General features: G+C 38.6%; 1 protein-coding gene across 3 annotated transcripts in view; it reads right to left on the bottom strand.

Moving 5' to 3' along the window:
* Positions 1–13,698, bottom strand: part of LOC125265718 — a 56,616-nt gene that overhangs the window by 29,386 nt on the left and 13,532 nt on the right. For all 3 annotated transcript variants that reach the window (XM_048186112.1, XM_048186105.1, XM_048186120.1), the window contains 2 exons: positions 2,342–2,383; positions 1,625–2,179 (listed from right to left, as the gene is read on the bottom strand). In XM_048186112.1, the coding sequence (XP_048042069.1) occupies positions 1,625–2,179; positions 2,342–2,383 (597 nt within the window). The remainder of the gene's footprint in view (positions 1–1,624; positions 2,180–2,341; positions 2,384–13,698) is intronic.

The raw sequence follows: 13,698 nt of genomic DNA, 5'->3' as shown, positions 1-13,698 counted from the left end.
GAAAGACTTTCCGGCCATCGAGGAGGAAGATATAGAGGATGTAAAGCTGCCGTCACGCCGTGTTCAGTTCTAGTGTGGTTTGTTTATATCGCGCTGCCATCCTGCTAGTGAAGTTAGTGCAGTATTTTGATTTTCTGTAGTGATTGAGAAAAATGTCGCCATTGTTGGTCATTTATGCTGAATTGAGAATTGTAATAGGAACTCATGATATCGTTGGGGGAAAAAGACTGGACGGTGTAATACAATTTTCACCTTGGTTGAGGTGGTGAGGGAAGACGACTAGCAAATGTAATATTGTCACTAAATAAACCCACTGCCTTTCACTCAAAATAATCACATACTTAGCTCAGTTTTGTATTTGGTTTTTGTGTAATAATTAATTAACATTATGTTTGCGAGTATGATCACTCGCTTGTGAATGATTATAACTTGCACACAGCCACTTCAAAACTGTTCATGAGCTTCTATGGGTTTGATTTTGGTTATTTGTTGAAATAAATACAAAAATACAGCGTGTCGGTGTCTGTGTCCTGAACGTGACCCTCCGATTCTCCTTCGTGGTCTTATGGGGAAAGTGAATATTTACAAAACAACATTAAAACTAGTTACATTTACACGCTTCCAACATAGAAATGCATCGACTTCTGTCAGCTTGTTGAACACATTTATTTATTTGGACTTTTTCTATCATACGGCAGCAGAAAGCAGCAGCGCGTGACTGTTTTCATGCTAACCACATCAACATTGTGAACGGAATTCTACAAAACTGAAGTGAAAACACCAAATTATAATTCAATAGGATAAAATATCTTCTCTTCCCTGCAAACGATAGCATGAAGAATGTGAATAGTTAACCAAGTCAAAAACAAAAGGTAAGCAGGTATCCATATTCATTTCAGTATCAGCAGACGCAAAACGCTATAAAAGGCGACAACTTTTAAAGTAAAAACAAATGAAATAAGTTATAAAAAACGGTATAAGTTATGTAAATGATATAAACACCTTCTAGGTTCTCGATTTTAACGATTTGAGCAACCATAAACAATGCAAAACATACAAATTTTGAATTTTTGAGAGGATTCCTATATAGAAAAATCACTCCCTGCCCTCCAGACTCATTCACGCTGCTGCTGTGACGTCATGTGCAAACAACCTATTGATGATTGGTGTGGAATGTGTGCATGTGACTGGCAGGGAGGATTATGGGAATTGAAATCCAGGAACTGACAGGAATCATGACAACTATAAATACAGAAACTAAATGATTGAAAATAAAGATGATGTCCCACCTATAAGAGATACTATACTGCTAAAAATAATTTTCTAAATTAGTATCTTTAAAACAAGATCAATTTACCTTAGAGGCAACATTGCATAATAAATACAAGACTATTTAGAGAAAGTGTCTATAAAGTGAATATAAATTTATTACTCTTTTTAACTTTAGGTTGCTGCCAGATTCTTAATAATGAACAAGACATTCTTGAAATGCTATTAACCTAATAATTAATTAGCAAAAAAACAAAACACGTATTCTTTTAAAACCAGACACATTTTACTGAAAATTAAATTGGTCTATAAAAATAGCACTGACAGCAGTTGGTATCAACTGTAAAAGACTTACTGTCCATTTGATCCAGTGATGAGCTCCGTTGTGTCTCCTTAAATTCACTACGAGTGATTATTTCATCTACTTTTTTAAGTATTTGAGAGCGTTGTGTGTTTTGAAGCTGAAGACGTCCTCCTCCACATTCTGTAGATATTTGTTGAATATCTTTTTCATTTAAAGATTTCTGTTTTGTGCTGTGTTTCTCATCATCAGTAGTCAGAATCATTGTGTACCTCATCGCCTGCTCGCCAAAGCAGTTCAACACTGAAGGTAATCTGTCTTTAATCTGCTGACTAAAATTATTGTGCTGCAGCACCAGTATGATCACATCAGGTTCTGGAGGAGACACCTCAGACACTTTCTGTGCTATTGCTTGTTGTGAGAGTTGTGGATCGAGCAGGTGAGTTGTGTTGATGACAGTGATGTGCCTCCCCTCCACTCTTTCACTGAACATCTGTACACCAGGTTGTGTTGTTTTTACTCCAAACACTTTTTTATTTAATATGTTGTTTCCCACTTTGTTGTTTTTTGACACATTGATCCCCAGCAGGACAATCCTTAGATCACTCACTGAAACACACAACACAATGTTGTCAAAGAGCAGTTGTTCAAACCTCATTGTATAATAATGAATCAAACAAGTATTTTCTCAGAACACAAATTCTGGAATTAACATGAACTGTGCATTCATATAATACCACTATGTTGTTTAATCTATTTATTTTTACTTACTGTCAGGACGATTACCACTTGGACTTTGGTCTCTCTTGTTTTCTGCATAAATAAATAAAATCAACAGTCAAGTATATCTGCATTATGATTCTTAGTAAAGAAAGTTAATGAGGCAACTGACACTGCACAGATTTGTCATTAGGGCCCGAGCACCGATGGTGTGAGGACCCTATTGTAATTGCTCAGTCAATTCTTCTTCTTCTTCTCTGAAATTAATCACATTTTTGAGGGCCTACAAACTTTGCACATGCGTCAGAAATGGTGAAAATGTACGTTTGATATGGGTTTCAGAATTAGGTATGGCAAAATGGTTCGACAGTGCCACCTACAAAATTTCAATTAAGCACCCTTCGTGCTACATTTCACTTAAAGGTGTGAAATTCGGTAAACAGATGTAACAGCCCAATACCTAAAAAAAAGTCCATGGCTGCAAAATCTGTAAACCCAACAGGAAATATTTTGAGTTTTCGCTGCAAAATTTGTGCATTTTTTGCCATTTCCACACATTGTACTTTAACAAACTCCTCCTAGAGCTTTAATCAGATCAACATCATATTTAGTCTGTCTAATCTAAAGGCCTTTGAGATGTTAAATTGTGGAGATCTAGAGTTTTTTGCTGAAGGACGTGTCCGTGGTGGCCTGACAAATTTCTATTTTTTTTTTTGGAGATTGTATATTATAGGGGGATAAGAGGGTCTGTATCTCTTACCATTGGAGAAAGCGTAACAGCTAACTGAATCACGCGTGGCACCTCTCAGCTAGTGATGGCTGATTTTGAAACTCTGCTTCATGAAGCTCTGAAGCTTATGAATATTTTGTTTCAAATCAGTGATTCAGAGCGTGTATCAAACTGCCAAAGTCACGTGATTTTAGTAAATGATGCTTCATTACGTCATCACTGTTTCTAAACGTTTCAAAACAGATTGAAATTTCAATGGTTCACCGGTAGAGGGCGGTGATAAAGTGAAAGTGAAAAGAGAACTATTGAACAAGTGTCTGTGGGCTTTACCTGATCTCTGATCAGTTTTATACATTTGTAGATGTTTTAATTAGACATTAGACTAATTAAAATGAATGATGGTAGTTATTAATCACTTATTGACCAGGGGTCATATTCACAAAACATCTTAAGACTAAAAGTGTCAGGGATCTGTGAGGGAGGACTCAAACGCAGGATGAGTTTTACAGGTTTATTGACAAGACTTGGAATATAGAGGGTGAGGAGGTGAACACAGTCCATACAATAGGAAGGGGGTGAGGCACAAAGACAAGCACGCTGAGGGAACGGCCACTGAGAACAGCCCAGGTAGTAAGCAGGCCGGTGAGCATTGGCAGGTGAGCAGTATGAGGCCCGAAGATATAGCGGGAGCCAGACAGGATCAAACAGCATAAGTAGTTAGAACCATCAGACACGATCAGGCACTGAACCGGTATAGCTGCTTGGCGGGGAGCAAGAGCAGCCACAGGGATCCTCAGTTTGTAGGAGAGGGGGAGACCAGAGACACTACCAGGACTAGACAAGACAGGTGGTTAGATGATCTGGAACAAGGAAGACAACAATGACAAAATGGATACGAGAATCTCCTACACAAAACGCTATGAGCTTAGGTGAACAAAAAGACTAGAGTACAGGCACAAAGCTTAACGAACTGGCAAAGACATGAGGGAAAGAGTGCACAATATAAAGGAGGCAAAGAACACGAGGAACAGGTGACAACACTTAGACTAACGAGGACTCAACAAGAAAGGGAGCAGGGAACAGGTGAGAACACTAATAACAAACAAGGACTGAACAATGACTAGACCAAAGGGCGTGGTGACAACAAACAAGGAGGAGGGAACAGAGGAGCACATGGCAAACACAAACACAGACAAAGCCATGTGCTCAGACACAACATAAACATGGACACATTAAACAAAGACAAAACAGACAGGGCTGTCAGGGCAGAACCCTGACAAAAAGTAGCTCCTAACTTGCCGATTTAGGAGAAACTCTTAAAAATAATGGGCGTGTCAGTCCTAATTTTAAGAGTCCTAAATTTTTGCTCTAAGAGTATTTCACAAAGCATTTTAGTGCTAAAACTAGCTCCTAAATCTGTGAAATGTTAGGAGTAGTCAAGAGGACTCCTAAATCACAAACAGTCCTAATCCACCCAAAGACACTGAACACCACTGAGGCAATAGCGACAGAGCCTTGGGTGCTGAACCTTTTATTTATTAATGCAATACATTTGATTTATAGATTTGAATCTACAATGAGGCGCCAAAAAAAAAAAAATCTTTAACAAATAAATATTATCTGATTACCTGTGACAATGGTTTTTATGAGTTCACACTTACAAATAACTGAATAGTGTAAACCATATGTAAGCGTATTTGGTGTGCTGTCCAAGGGGATTGAGGGCTCCAAGCCTGAAATTTAGCCCAAACCCAAAGTTCTCCCCGTATCCCCAGCTGAGAGTGAGGAGCGGGGTGGCGGAGGAATACAGAAAACTGTCGAAGTAACCATAGGCGAGTCGCTCTCGTCTGTGTATATATTCCTCCTCTCGAGCTGATTAGAAAGATTTTTTTAATAAAAAAAAAAAAAGATTTTTTAATTAAAAAAAAAATTTTTATTAAAAAATATTTATTTGAATATGGCAACGTTTGTATTTTAAAACCTTTATTTGAATATGGAAGCATGTCACCTCATTCTACAATATTTCTATGATTAAATCACCGACTCCTCCCCCATTAGCCAATCACTGTGTGTTTACTCCATAGCAACGAGGTCAACCCCGCCCTTACTCTTAGCTTAAGACTTCAGTCTATTCCTTAGTAAAAGTTTGTCTCAGCAGCTTTGTGAATAGATTTTAAGAGAAAACTCTTAGCTAAGAACTTTTACTGCTATTTAGGAGAACTCTTAGTGGTAAGATAAAATGTTTTGTGAATACGGCCCCTGATTATCTTGAGCCATTGAACAGAGAAACAAGCTCTGAAAATTGATAAAAGAACACATATTATACAGACACTTTATATTTAATCTTATTAGATGATTAGTTAATTGTATTTGATAGATTTTACTTTCAATAAAACATTTGCAATAGATTTGTAAAAGGTGTTTTTTATGCATGTTTGGCCTGAGTTTTGTTGCATTTACACTGTTCTGACCACTAGACAGATGTCAGATTGTTTCGAAGCATCAACACATTACGGCACATTTGATTCAACTGCTTCAGTGTTTCACGAAGCCTCGATCTGCCCATCACTACTGTCAGCCAATGGTGTAATGGCAGTGACATCAGTCGCAACATTCCCTTATCAAGCTAAAATCTACATATAGTTCTCAACGAAATTGTTTAGTGTAAAACAAGCTGAAGATTAGCAAACAGGCTGTCGATTAATTAAATGATTTCCCCACAAAAGCTGTTTAATCAGCATAGTGAAGCTCCTCATCCATTGACGTCCATTCAAAAAAAAAAGCCTCTGGTCTCCTTCCCTGCGTACCGCCAGAGGTGGAGCGTTAACATTAGCAGTTATGGTTTTTTGGCTAAAGGTTGCAGGATTGCCTTCAAGTGGCTTTGGTTTCGCCATGAAACAGGAAGTTGTTGTAACTCGGGAATACAATGAGCACGTATCAGCTTATTGAAATAACCAGTTTTCCCCATTTACATACAAACCAGTAAACTGACAACGCAAGTAGCCTAAACCTCATTTACATGAATTTATTAATAAATCAGGTTATTTCCCTGTATTGACATCAAAACATAACTAGATTAAAAAGTTCATTGAGACAAACTTTAAGTTGGCTTGAAAAAGCCTAGCCAGAAAGTTTGAAGTAGTTTGAAAGTTTTCAGTTTGAATGTTTAAGTTTAATAGATAGATAGATAGATAGATAGATAGATAGATAGATATATATAGTCAGGGTAGTCGAGGTGGTTGCTAGGATTTTACTATGCGATTGCTAAGGTACTTGGGATGGTTGCTAGGCTGTTGCTGAGTGGTTGCTATGCGGTTGCTAAGGAACTCGGGGTGGTTGCTAGGCAGTTGCTATAGTAACCTAGGTGGTTGCTAAGGTGTTGCTAGGCAGTTGCTAGGGTGCTCTGGGTGGTTGTTAGGCTGTTGCTATGGTAACCAGGGTGGTTGCTATGATGTTGCTAGGTGGTTGGTAGTTGTTACAGATGGTTACTATGGAATTTTTATAGTTATAACATTTTCTTAGCCCACTTTAACAATTAGCTAATCACTATTAGCATGTAGCTATTCACTGCTAGCATGTGTAGCATATTGGAAGTCCAGATTGCTAGCATGAGTCAAAAGAGCCAACCGCCATGTCTCTACAATGTTCTGATGCAGAGATATAGATTTTGCAAAATGGTTGCTAGGGTACTGTTTGGTTGCTAGGGAGTGGCTTGGCAGCTACCAATGATGATACTCCAAAGGCTGCTTGACAATATAAACTAACCCCCATGTCTGTACAATGTTCTGATGCAGAGATATAGACCTTGCAAAACGGTTGCTAGGGTACTCTATTTGGTTGCTAGGGAGTGGCTTTGCAGCTACCAATGATGATACTCCAAAGGCTGCTTGACAATATAAACCAACCCCCATGTCTGTACAATGTTCTGATGCAGAGATATAGATCTTGCAAAACGGTTGCTAGGGTACTCTATTTGGTTGCTAGGGAGTGGCTTGGCAGCTACCAATGATGATACTCCAAAGGCTGCTTGACAATATAAACCAACCCCCATGTCTGTACAATGTTCTGATGCAGAGATATAGATTTTGCAAAACGTTTGCTAGGGTACTGTTTGGTTGCTAGGGAGTGGTTTGGCAGCTACCAATGATGATACACCAAAGGCTGCTTGCCAGTATGAATGATATAAACCAACCCTCATGCCACTATGATATTCAGATTTGAAGATATCCCTCTATGCTTTGGGTTGCTAGGGTGCTCTAAATGGTTGCTAGGGCGTGGCTATGAAGTGTTCAAAGTGATTTGTGATTGGCCATTTGCTGCCTCGAGTCAAATGAGCCCACCCTCATGTTTCTATGACACTTTTATCCAAAGATATTCCTTTGATCTTTTTCAATGGAAGTCTATGGAACTTGTTGCTATGGTGTTCAATATGGTTGCTAGGGCGTGGCTTGATAGCTAAACAGTGATCATGAGAGACTGATTGGTTGCCTGAGTAAAATGAGCCCACCCCCTTGTCTCTATGACATTGTAATACAGAGTTATGTTCAATACAAAATCCCTATGTAATTTCCCATAGTAGGAAAAACACAGTACTTCCTGGTTCATGGGCACGGCTTCACCATAGTATGTCTATGGGGAAATTTGGGCAGCTCTTGCGCCCCAGGGGTACAACTTACACCCCATTTTGAGATATGGTCTGACAGAGCCTGTCAGCCTCTTCAAACGTGGTGACCCACATGTTTCTACGAAATCCTCGTTAGGAGCTATGACTCGTCAAAGTTCATCGCAATGTTAAGTCTATGGGATTTTTCGCCCGATTTTTCGCCCGCCGAACGAACATCGTACACCCGATCGCTTATAAAAGTCATAGCACACCACTCCTCAATTGGCCGGTCGATTTGACACCTCATTCGTGGGTCAATGACAAAAACTGCGGGACAAGTTACGCGCAGAAATTTTGTGTGGAATAAAAATTATAATAATAAGTATGCGGGAGAATAAGAATGGAGCTTTGCCTTTGGCAAGCACCATTAATTAATAAGTATGCAGGAGATTAAGAATGGAGCTTTGCCTTTGGCAAGCACCATTAATTAATAAGTATGCAGGAGATTAAGAATGGAGCTTTGCCTTTGGCAAGCACCATTAATAATAAGTTTAATAAGCATTTCAGTAAGTTGGCTTTTTCAAGCCAACTTAATTATTTGCGTATCCGACTCAGAGTATTCCATATGTTATGTCAGCTGTCATGTTAAATAAAGCTTGCAACATGTCAGCGGGACACTTATGGCTCATATATTATTCTCTCTTTACAGATGCAGCGTTTTGACTGAACCACTTTCTGCCACACGAGAGATGAGAACACATTTTTACGATTTCCCCAGTCTTGAAAGGCGTTTGCGATATATTTCCTTTTTCCTTTCCTGCTAAACACTCACTCTGTCTGGATGCATTTAAATCTGCACTAAGGATAAGCAGGTAAATGCGTTTACATGCCGTGCAAAATCGCGGGAACAGCCAAAAAACTACCTGATCCGACAGGTTTATGCTTAACCCTCCTCATTTCCTCGCTTCTCCATCCTCCATCCTATGACCTGGAAACCGATCGAGCTCCGCCATCTTGAAAGATATCTCATTTCTCTAATTGCACCACAAGGAGGAACATTTAAATATGTTCGTGCTGCCGCTGAGCCAGAGAGTATGGAAGCTTATGTGTAGCAATATTCAATTTGAAATGTAATATACAAAATGGCAATGCATTTCTGTATTTAAATTTACATTTTCCATACCATATATGCAATGTTTGGAGCAAAATGATAATTCAAATTTAACAATATAATTTACATTTGCCATTTCCTACACTACTTTTAACATATAATTTAAACATATATTTTAATGCTTTATAAGTTGCAAAATTAAAATGAAAATGTATTACAGAAATGATTATATATGTTTAACACGTTCAAGCAAAAATTGTAGCAAAATGATTATTTAAATGTTATTTTTCTTAATTGCATTTACACTCACAGTGTGATTGCATTTTCATTAAATGTCCTGCAAGGAATGTAGCAAAATTCAATGTGGATTTGAAAATGCATTTCGAGCCGATCAAGTCCCCGCCCTGGCCTGTCAATCACTGCATTAAGGCGAGGCCAGGTGTTGGAAACATGGCGGCAGCAGAGCTATGAAGAGCGAGGCAAAAACTGGCAGATGAAGCTGAGCAAGAACAGAGAAATGTCAATATTCCTGAAGATTATGCGCTTCTGTCAGTCATAGAACCAGTACGTTATTAGAAGCATAGATATTTATGGTTAGGGCTTCTCGCAGAGAGCTCGCCTGATATGGAAGGCCAAAAGGGCCAAAAACGTGAATTTTAACACGTCAACAACACGTTAAATACGCGTGAAAAATTAATGTGTTAAATACACGTCAAATACGCGTCAAAAATTTTAACGGGTCAGTGTCATTGGCTGCTGAAAACTTGGGTCAAACCATTTCTGTGATCTTAAGGGGTGTACCATTCATTTACTAGGATGCTGCTAGATCAGCTTATTCAGCCCTTTTATTTGGTCATTTTTGTATAACCTAAAGACATAACATATTTACATTGCCGTTTTATGAAAAAATAGATTTAATTTTTCCACTTATGCCATTTTTTTAACAACGCCCTTACCTTTACTGACAATAAAATGTGGCAATATAAGCTTACTGAATGTGAGTATGCTCTCTCTCAGCCATAGGACATTTTTACATTTACATGTTTATGCATTTGGCAGACGCTTTTATCCAAAGCGACTTACATTGCATTATATTATACATTTTGTATCTGAGTATGTGCAACCCCTGGGATCGAACCCATGACCTTGGCATTGCTAGTGCCATGCTCTAACCATTTCAAAGTTTTTTCTCTGGTGTGTGTTGGGGTGGGACAAATAGGCTAGCTGAAGTGTGTGACTAGAGATGATAGACCTGCAAAGTTTTGTTCTAAAGAAATAGTGCAGGTTAGTTATACACAAATATAATTTTAAACTGATAATAATGTACGATGCTCTCTCTGTGTTTGTGTCAGAACATGGGTGCGAAGCTCAAACCCAGCAAGCAATAGCCGTCATTTCACCGTCTCGGTTAACTATAGACCCGATATAGTTCGGCTATGAGTAACCCACTTTTAGCCAAAATAATCTTTAATGTGGTCACATGTCGTTTTTGCCAAAATAACTTGCGAGATGTATGATATTTCATCATGTAAGCAAAGTCAACAGTGATTACAAGGTGTTTGGTTTCATATCTTTGACATGTTATATTGCGAAGGCTGTGCGTAACCATGATTTAGCTCGTAGTCAGACCGGCTATTTGTAGCCCACCTATAGTCAATCCTGATTTATTGTCGTTTTTGGACAGGAAGTGCATGAGATGGTTGATATCCCATCATGTTCACAATGTCAATGATTTCTACAAGATGTAAGTGGCATTTCATGACATGATCTATATGTAGTCACGATTTAGCTCTGAATTGGATAGGCTATGAGTAGTCTGCTTTTAGTCCACCTGGCGAAATCGAGGCAATCTATAGTCTAATTTTTACAGCTTGGCTATAGCCCTGATTCAGACCAGCAATGAGTGTCCTAACCAAAATAGTGTTAAGTAATTTTCAGCCACAAAGCTTGTGGGATTCATGATATACCATCAAATGCAAGAATACATTTGAAACAGCATATTTTTGCTGTCACACAATCCTACACATTCTACGATATATATATATATATATATATATATATATATATATATATATATATATATATACAAATCATAATAGGGTGCACAGGTTTCATGTTTACCCCCTTGTATTTAGATAATTATATATATAGATACTGTGTGCTAGTGGTTTTCCAAAGTTACTAGCCACTCAGCATTTTCACTGGCCACAATTTTGATGTTGGTAAATTACATTTTATATGATTAAAGTTGACTTTGTTATGCTTAAATTACTTTATTTTGAGTCATTTGACTTGATTTAGATTTAAAACCCTTTCAAACTTTTAAATGCAGATTGATCACCCAAATCAAGACTACATTGTATATCAGCTGGTATGTACAGGTAGACAATATGAGCATGGGCTAATATGAGATAAGTTATTTGTGTTAGGCTATATAAAAGAACAAAGAAGCAAATTACAAAAACAATAGTAAATTAGAAATAATCTTTTTTCAGATACAGTAGGTTTATTTAACATATAGCCTACATTTATTTAACATCTTTTGTTGTTTGATTAACATTAATGACAGACAGGTAGGCCTATTTAATTGGGCAGCTGAATGCATGGACGTAACTGACGCATATTATTACCCACCTGTTTACGTCCACTTAAGCCATAACCGACTATATTCACGCGAGATACTCCACACGATGGACATTTAGACATCTGTGTGCACGTGTATTTGACTATTCAGGCGCGAGGAGAACTGATCGCGCGCACGACAGAGAGAGAGCGCACGCGAGAGAGCGCTTCTGTTGTGTCATTCGGCGCAATTCCGCCTATCCCTCCTTCACTAACTGCACGTAAATAACGAATTGTGTGATTAGATTATAATTTTGTGTTACGACGATCTTCGACGATCATTTGGCTGTAAACTGAAATTATATTCAACCCGCCAAAGTGGCTAGTGGGAGTGGCTGTCTTACCCGCCACAGCTGAAATCTACCCGCATTTGGCGGGTTGGCGGGTGTTAATGTCAAGCCCTGTATATATACAGGTCCTTCTCAAAAAATTTGCATATTGTGATAAAAGTTCATTATTTTCCATAATGTAATGATGAAAATTAAACTTTCATATATTTTAGATTCATTGCACACCAACTGAAATATTTCAGGTCTTTTATTGTTTTAATACTGATGATTTTGGCATACAGCTCATGAAAACCCAAAATTCCTATCTCAAAAAATTAGCATATTTCATCCGACCAATAAAAGAAAAGTGTTTTTAATACAAAAAAAGTCAACCTTCAAATAATTATGTTCAGTTATGCACTCAATACTTGGTCGGGAATCCTTTTGCAGAAATGACTGCTTCAATGCGGCGTGGCATGGAGGCAATCAGCCTGTGGCACTGCTGAGGTGTTATGGAGGCCCAGGATGCTTCGATAGCGGCCTTAAGCTCATCCAGAGTGTTGGGTCTTGCGTCTCTCAACTTTCTCTTCACAATATCCCACATATTCTCTATGGGGTTCAGGTCAGGAGAGTTGGCAGGCCAATTGAGCACAGTAATACCATGGTCAGTAAACCATTTACCAGTGGTTTTGGCACTGTGAGCAGGTGCCAGGTCGTGCTGAAAAACGAAATCTTCATCTCCATAAAGCTTTTCAGCAGATGGAAGCATGAAGTGCTCCAAAATCTCCTGATAGCTAGCTGCATTGACCCTGCCCTTGATAAAACACAGTGGACCAACACCAGCAGCTGACATGGCACCCCAGACCATCACTGACTGTGGGTACTTGACACTGTACTTCAGGCATTTTGGCATTTCCTTCTCCCCAGTCTTCCTCCAGACTCTGGCACCTTGATTTCCGAATGACATGTAAAACTGAGCAACAGTCCAGTGCTGCTTCTCTGTAGCCCAGGTCAGGCGCTTCTGCCGCTGTTTCTGGTTCAAAAGTGGCTTGACCTGGGGAATGCGGCACCTGTAGCCCATTTCCTGCACACGCCTGTGCACGGTGGCTCTGGATGTTTCTACTCCAGACTCAGTCCACTGCTTCCGCAGGTCCCCCAAGGTCTGGAATCGGTCCTTCTCCACAATCTTCCTCAGGGTCTGGTCACCTCTTCTCGTTGTGCAGCGTTTTTTGCCACACTTTTTCCTTCCCACAGACTTCCCACTGAGGTGCCTTGATACAGCACTCTGGGAACAGCCTATTCGTTCAGAAATTTCTTTCTGTGTCTTACCCTCTCGCTTGAGGGTGTCAATGATGGCCTTCTGGACAGCAGTCAGGTCGGCAGTCTTACCCATGATTGCGGTTTTGAGTAATGAACCAGGCTGGGAGTTTTTAAAAGCCTCAGGAATCTTTTGCAGGTGTTTAGAGTTAATTAGTTGATTCAGATGATTAGGTTAATAGCTCGTTTAGAGAACCTTTTCATGATATGCTAATTTTTTAAAAAATTTTATCATCAGTATTAAAACAATAAAAGACCTGAAATATTTCAGTTGGTGTGCAATGAATCTAAAATATATAAAAGTTTAATTTTTATCATTACATTATGGAAAATAATGAACTTTTATCACAATATGCTAATTTTTTGAGAAGGACCTGTATATATATATATATATATATATATATATATATATATATATAGAATTAAATACACCACACACATATATGACTGGATTTAATTTTAAGTTAAATAAAAATTTACAATTACAATTCTCAACCGCTAGATGGCAACTGTGGCTCTACTGAGACATGACCACTAGCAGCACGAGACTTGAAAGTTAGCTCTCAATCACTGTTGCCAGATCTCGTGATAAACATTTCTGCCATTTTACAACTGTTGGAGAGCAAGCAACAGCAAATATTAAAGCTAATTATCTCCTGCTTTTGGTCTTGTAAGTATCTGTGTTTTTCATTTTGACATGCGTTCATTATTTATGTACATCATGTGTTATCATGTGTAGCAACCGTGACATTTTAG

This window comes from Megalobrama amblycephala, linkage group LG1 (genome assembly GCF_018812025.1).
Source record: "Megalobrama amblycephala isolate DHTTF-2021 linkage group LG1, ASM1881202v1, whole genome shotgun sequence".
Classification (NCBI taxonomy): Eukaryota; Metazoa; Chordata; class Actinopteri; order Cypriniformes; family Xenocyprididae; genus Megalobrama; species Megalobrama amblycephala.
The sequence above is the reverse complement of the archived record's forward strand: the minus strand, read 5'-3'. Positions and strand labels throughout refer to the sequence as shown.